The sequence below is a fragment of the Cyanistes caeruleus genome, chromosome 6 (genome assembly GCF_971803275.1).
Source record: "Cyanistes caeruleus chromosome 6, bCyaCae1.hap1.1, whole genome shotgun sequence".
In the NCBI taxonomy this organism is placed as follows: domain Eukaryota; kingdom Metazoa; phylum Chordata; class Aves; order Passeriformes; family Paridae; genus Cyanistes; species Cyanistes caeruleus.
The window spans coordinates 35,164,823-35,172,001 of NC_141706.1; the positions used below are offsets into that span (position 1 = coordinate 35,164,823).

Here is a 7,179-nt window from a genome sequence, read left to right on the forward strand (position 1 = left end):
CCCGCCAGCCTGGCCGTCGGCCCCGCGGGCGCCTGCGCGCGGCGCTCTGGCGCGAGCGGCTCTATGGTGGCGGCCGCTGGCGCGGCGGCGCTTCCGGCGGGCGCGGGGGCCTGTGGGGGATCGCCGCGCGCCACTTCTGCCCGCCGGTGCTGAAGGAGCGGAGCCGCCATGGTGAGAACGGGACGGGACGGCCGGGCTTTGAGCAGGCCGCGCCCGCCAGGGCAGCCTTCCCTTGCCTTCCTCTCCCTGTCCTCCGGTCACTGCGGGCGGGAAGGCCGCGGCCGGTGGTGCGGGCCGGGGTGGGCGGCAGCACATTTTGGCGGGGCAGGGCCGTACGGGGCGGGGGCACAAAGGCGGCGGCGCTCGGGGAGCGGCGCGCTGGAGTCTCTCGCCCCTCTCCCCCGGCGGCTTCGGCCCCGTCTAAGAGCGCTGCTGGAAGTGCAGCGCTTTCCCGCGAGCCTCGCCCGTCGAACGAGCCGGCCTTAAATGGCTGATTTGCGCTTTCCATGCTGCTTTCCCTGCTCCTCCCCTCTGCTCGGAGGAGGGAAAGGCGGGAGCTTGCGTTGGTGGGCTCTGGGGATGGCACGCTGAAGCTCAAAGGCCTCCCTCTCATCGTGGTTTGTTGCTTTCATCTAATAAATGAAGATGTGCTGAAGCAGGTTGTTGCCGTGCGGTGGGAGGACAGCTGCTTGTTGGTTTGCAGCCAAGTTCCAGATCTGCATGGTACTTGCTCCAGTGCGGTTGGTTTCGGCCATGATGAGCAGCCTCAAGCCCTATCCCTGTTGGCCAAAGTGAAAGGTGGTCTTTAGACCACTTTTTTAGCCAGGCATTTAGGTATGTGCAGTATGCTACTGGTTGGTGTTTGCATTACTGCACATCTTACCCTTACAATATGTGTTCCACAATTCTTACAATATCTTCCACTTTTCTTTTTTCGGCTCCCTTTTTTTTTTTTCTTCCCCCGCTTTATTGTCAAATACACTACATTTGGTGGAAGCCTCTTTGGCCAGATGTTGCATAGCTTTTAAGTCCTGCTGGTTTGGTTCTTGGCACTGCCTTAACCAGTTTTACAGGGTTCTGCCTTCAGTAACAGGAGCAATTTCCAAAGTGCCCTCTAGAAGTTCGAAATTGGTATAATATAAACCATGTGACATCTCATTCCATGTCCTGCTTATAAGCAGCCAGTACAACCATGCTTTTAAGGCAAATGCAAAGAAATTCAATATCTGCATCATTAATAAAAAAGTTCCATATTTGGCTTCTCTAGGTAGCCTGGTGCTAATGCAGAACGTTTTATGGCTCTTGTTTTGGTTTTGTCATGTAGGCATACAGGGCAGGTAATAATAGTTGGAGGAGACTTCAGGCTTCTTAACATGGCATTTTTTTTATACCTGTGTGGTAGGACAGGAACAGCAATTTTATCAAATCAAATTTTCCTTTGAAGTAAAATAATGTCAAGTTACCAAAGAAAATGTTTGAAAAGCATTAATTCTACAATACACGTGATCCAGTGGCATTAATTTTAATATTTTTCTGGGCCAGTATCTGACAATGGATATTGTATAGTGTCTGAAGTGATAAATGGCTTAAAGTCAGAAGCCCAAATGATTTCTGCTATGAAGTTCTGAAAGAATTGGTTTACATGTCTAGCTCACTGATTTTTCTATAATCTGATTATTTGGATAATTTCCAAATTTATACATTCATTTAGCACTCCTCAGTGACCATCTAATTAAAATGATAGTGCTGGAAAAATTATTTTATGATAATCTTTGGCAGTCATTTGGACTCCCTGCTAAGACGTGCCTGTTCAAGTACAATGCACTTAGGAACAGCCAGATACCAGCTCCCCTTGGGTAATTCCCTTCAAATCAGTCATCTTCTGGCATACATTAAAGTGGATTTAAATTATCTACTCTCCTTTGTATGATTTTTGTTGTTACAGTGTGCAGCTCAGAATTCCCCTTTTTTCCATTTCTGATTAGGGAAAATCTCCTTTTTCTCTGTGTAACATTTTCCTAAACTTCTCAGAATCTGCTACTGATATCTTGAGACAATTTAAAGAACTGAAAACTACATTCCAAGGACAGAAACACTGTCAGTTATGGGATGTTTGTTTTTCCTGTAAATCCTAACCGTTGCCATTTCTATTTTCTGTCACTGCCTTTCATGAGCACTGAATTGCTCTCTTCACTGATTTCCAAAGTATGGGTCAGGATTTTTCTGTCAGCTGCTGATTAATCTAAGCCAAATGATGTCTTACCCTGCAGTTGCCTCTATGTTGTGTGCTCACCTCATATATTAGCACTGAAAATGTTGGATCCAATCAGCAGCACTGGAAACGGCCATTTGCAGCATGCTTGCAAACTTTCTGTGGTATGCAACCTGTTAATTAGATCACAGATTGTGTACACTTTAAAAATCTTGCTTCTTTGCTCAAATTACTTGTTCTAGCCAAGTGAAAAATGTTATGGAAATAATGGAAGCCACAGAGTGTACAATCATCTAAGCCTTCCCTGCAGAAGAACAAGCTTATGGACTCCAACATTTGGAACAGTTTTCTGTGCCATAATTACTGTTTAAGTAAATTCATTGAAGTGTGAAAAACCAGTACATCTGTTTTGCAAGAAATAATCTTGAGTGCTAAGCGGAGATTTATTATATCATTGGTGTTCCCTTGAAGTGAAATGGATAACTCAATATAGCCATTTCTGTTAAAATCTTTCAGGTTAAGTTAGATTCCCTCTTTGCTCTTTAATTGGGGCATTGAAAATTTTACTAACAGCTTGCATTTGGAATAAAATAAGTAAATGCACAAATGCTACAGCTCTTATACATGGACTTTATTGATTTGCTTGTATGTCTGAATAAAAACTATTTTGGTGGTATTTTTTTTTCAACACCATAGCTGCTTTACTGGTGATTTTACACATTTTAAAATTCCATAAGGATTGATGGGACTTGCTGGAAACAAAACTTATTAACATTATTATAAATTATAAATGCTGTGTGGAAAATGTCTGTGTCCTTGATTGCTAGTCTAATATTTTACTGTTATGCTTCTTTTTATTCCTTCTTTCAAACAAAAATCATTTCAAACTGTGCAAGTAACCTGTATTTTGTGTTTGTTTTGTTTTCCAGTCCCACACAATTCTACTTGTCCAGCCTACCAAGAGGCCAGAAGGCAGAACATATGCTGATTATGAATCGGTGAATGAGTGCATGGAAGGTGGGTGGATGCAGACATGGGAGTAAAAAATTGTTGTTAAAATCCTAGTTTTGACATATTCACAAATTTAATAAGAAAGTAAGTTGCTCTTCATGTTTTTCAAAGGTAATTCATAAAAAAACCCCTCATGCTTTTAGCTTACCAATGTTCTAACAACCTATAAAGTACTTATTATTTGTTTCTAAAACTTCCTTTTTCTATTGATTGTCTGGTTTTGACTTAACTAGAGATGAAACCACATTCAGTTTGGGAGAGTAGACAATATTCTTTCTGGGCCCATGCAGCAGACTTGTTTCAGTGCATTTCATTGCAGGATAAGCACTTAATTCTCACTATTCTTTTCTTTGCAATGTGAGGCAAAGATTGCTACTGGAAATAATATATTAAATAAAGGATTGTGTGCAACTGACACATAATTTGCAGTCTCATGGCACATGTGCCAGAGTAAAGATCCTGCGAAACTTTGATACACATAATGAGCATGAAAAGAAGAATGAAGTATTAGAGCTGTAGTTCATTTAACATTAATCCTGCAGGAGGTTTTGTGAGGTGAACAAAAATACAACAAAGAACATGTAAAGTCTGTGTGCTCATTTTAATATTACATTCTTCTCAAAGGTATCTGAATTACTAGTGGACTAGTTTCAATAAATAAAAGTGCCTTAACAGTATGTATAGTTTTGTGCTGCCACTCTTACCTCAGTACCCTATTTGACTCATTTGTATGAGTTCTTCTGTTTCTCAGGTGTTTGTGCAGTAGGAATAAATGTTCTAATTGCTGTCATAGAATTACTAGAGGCAGTTCCAGATGTCTGTTGGAGCTTACTGCATGGAAAGTTACATATTTGACAGAACTAAAACTTTTTCCCCTAGATGATGAAAACTTCTCTTTCCTTGCATCTTACCTGATTTTATAGTATTATGTTTCAATGCAAATTACTAAGAACAAAAGAATTTCAACTCTAAAAAATTTGATTGTTTTTATAGTGATAATATAAACTTTTATTTGTGGATTAAGAGCCGAAGAAGTTTCAGCTAATACAGTTTTTTTAATATTGCATTGTTAATCTTTTTTCTCTGTAGGAGTCTGTAAAATGTACGAGGAGCATCTGAAGAGAATGAATCCCAACAGTCCATCCATTACATATGATATCAGCCAGTTGTTTGACTTCATTGATGACTTGGCAGACCTCAGCTGTCTCGTGTAAGTTCAGTTGTACAAGGCCATTGAAAACGACTTAGGAAAGTCAGAAGTCTTCTCTCTAAACTCTTTTGTGTGAGTTTAACAGAATGCTGTTTTATGTGGTTTTAGCAGTAACTGTAGTGCAGCAGTATTGCAGCTGCCCTAGCAAGTTGGCCAGTCCAATTAACGGCAAGGTAATTAGATCTAATTAACTATATGGTCCAATTAGATACAAGGTACCTCTAAAGAAGGTTTAGAACCTAACGGTTCCACTTGGATTTTACTCACATTGAAGCTGACTGAAATCCAACAGTTCAATACAGCTATTTTATTACTACCATTTTATTACTACTAGAGCCTGTTTAAATTTGCCTTTGTGCTGCTGGTCCAGTTCCTCAAGAAGCAGAATGGTTACAGAATTTTTTTCAGCTGAGGACAGTACTTGTGGTAGGGCAGAAGGCTACAGAAGCGCATTGCAGCCAAAAGTTTGTTTTGATCAAGATTAAAGTTCATGTAACAGACTGAAACTAGCCTCTTGTTTTAGGAGGTAGCAGCTATTTTCTAAGATAATCTTGTGCCTTTCTTAATTAGGCTTCTGAAATCAGTGTCCTGCCAAATGCTACTTCAGCTTGCAGTTTTCCACCAGATGGCACACAGCACTAGGTGTGTCTTGTGTTCGTGGAAATTCCTGAAGTACTTGATATCTGCTCTTGCTGTGTAGCGTTATGAAAGGATTTGGGGATGGAGGGTAGAAATCAGTAACGTTTCCTGAAAAAAGCATTTCTTACATTGCACTAGAACTACTGCTGTATGAACATATACTGAAGCTCTTTGTTTGGCCTTGATCCAGTCATGCTAGGGTTTAAATAGTAAGACTTAGAAACAACATCTTAGGGTTTTTTTCCTTAGGTAAGAACTATAAATTGTTCTGGAATTAATTAATATGGGATTTTTACTCAGCTTCCTACCACTGACCATCTCACTCTTCTTATCTGATCAGAGATAAAAGTATTCTAAGATTCAAAGACTGATGAGGGCCTCAGTAGTTCTTGAATCATTCACTGAAAGTACCACCTTCATGAACAAAATACTCAGCTTTAATGCCTGACAGAGAAAGGAGGACATGAGCCTACACAGAGCTTCAGATTGCTTTCATTTTTCAGTCTCATTATGTTTTAATTCAGCTTGCCCTGAATAACTGAATTCTCTGCCCCTTGCTAGTGAACTGCTTTTATCAATTATCTTTGAATAGCAAAGAAAATACATCTGTAGGTTCTTGTTTTCAGTTTGTTTTTTATGAAGTATCCTTGTTAGATGTAAGCTTGCCCTCAGTGCCAACTGGCAAAGAGTCCTTTGTCATCCATCTGTGAGTCTGCCTTTGCTCCTGGAAAAACTCCTAATAATTTTAGTATCTTAATAATCTTAAGATCTTAATAATTTTCAAAAAAATTCCACACAGAAGTTGAACACTTGAAAACTTAAATCCTTGAAGTAATGTTGAAAAAAATTTGACTCATTAAGACATATTAGACTGTTTCCTAGTGGAACTATTCTGCAGGCTGAGCTCTAGAATACCAAGATTCTCTACTTGTTGTCTCCCTTAAGTAATTAAATGCTTGAATTTAAAATGTGAACACACTGTGATCCAGTCACTCAGTAGTGCTTGGAGCATCTAGTTTTTGTCAAGCTCAGACTGATTTTCTGGACAACTGTTTTTTGGACAACAGGATAAATCCATTTGGTAAAGTGGCAGTTCCCACCTATTTCTGGTATTACTGTCTGTACACCACTTTCTGCCTCACACACTTGAGGACAGTTAATTGTTTGTGAAGTTCTGGTAAATGTACTACAGAGCAGGCTGGCATTTTTTTCTTGTTTCCTCTGCAGTTACCGTGCTGATACTCAGACATACCAACCGTACAACAAAGACTGGATAAAGGAGAAGATCTATGTCCTCCTCCGCAGGCAGGCCCAGCAAGCAAGCAAATAATGGGGGCACCATTGCTACATGGGTTTGGGGAGGGTTTGGACAACAGGTGTGTACAGAGTGTAGTAGTGAACGTTTTGTATTATAGTCATCCTGTTTGCCATCTTGATAAACTCATTAGCCAGGACTGACTGTCTTTTTAGAGATACAAGGATTTTGTTGGATTTGACTTGTTTTTCAGTGTAAATGGAGAAGAAAGTACAACATCTTCAGCAGAGTTTTCTTTTTTTTTTTTCCTCCAGTTTGCTAATGGTCCTACCTTATTTGAACCCCTGGGGCTATTCACATTGTACTTCACCACATTTGCTGTATGTGCCCCTCTGTGGGTTTTTAGCATTCAGTTATGTCTTTGAGATGTCTTAATGGGAAATAAAAAACTACCCTTTAGTTAAATTTGAGTGCTGAATTTTGTGGTTCCTGCCAAAAAAAACACAAATCTTTTTTCCCTGTTATCCAAGGGGTAGGGCTTGAAAGGTCATGTGGACTGAACCAACAGTTGCTTCCTGTATTACAGCACAGTTCAAATTCTGTCTTAGTCTTTTTTCCCTGGGCATCTGGGAAACATAGCAACCCTCTTGCACTGCACAGCTGATCTCTCTACCAGGCACTTGTATATAGATGTGTCTGTTCTGGGATTGGTGATGGAAAAGAGTAGGCTGAACATCACAAGCCCCTTGATTTAGTCTGCTTACAATTTTTCTCCAAGAATGGAATAGGCAATAGATTGTTCCCATGAAAATCCTCCCCAAACTTCATTTTCTCTTTACAGAAGATAAAGAT

The 7,179-nt window shown here is 40.3% G+C and overlaps 1 protein-coding gene across 1 annotated transcript; it reads left to right on the top strand.

The window, feature by feature from the left end:
• Positions 1-26: 26 nt before the first annotated feature.
• ERH (ERH mRNA splicing and mitosis factor) lies at positions 27-6,792 on the top strand. The gene is made up of 4 exons (XM_023928273.2): positions 27-171; positions 3,142-3,229; positions 4,313-4,433; positions 6,300-6,792. The coding sequence occupies exons 1-4, from the start codon at positions 169-171 to the stop codon at positions 6,400-6,402; spliced, it is 315 nt and encodes a 104-aa protein (XP_023784041.1). The 5' UTR covers positions 27-168; the 3' UTR covers positions 6,403-6,792.
• Positions 6,793-7,179: the final 387 nt, after the last annotated feature.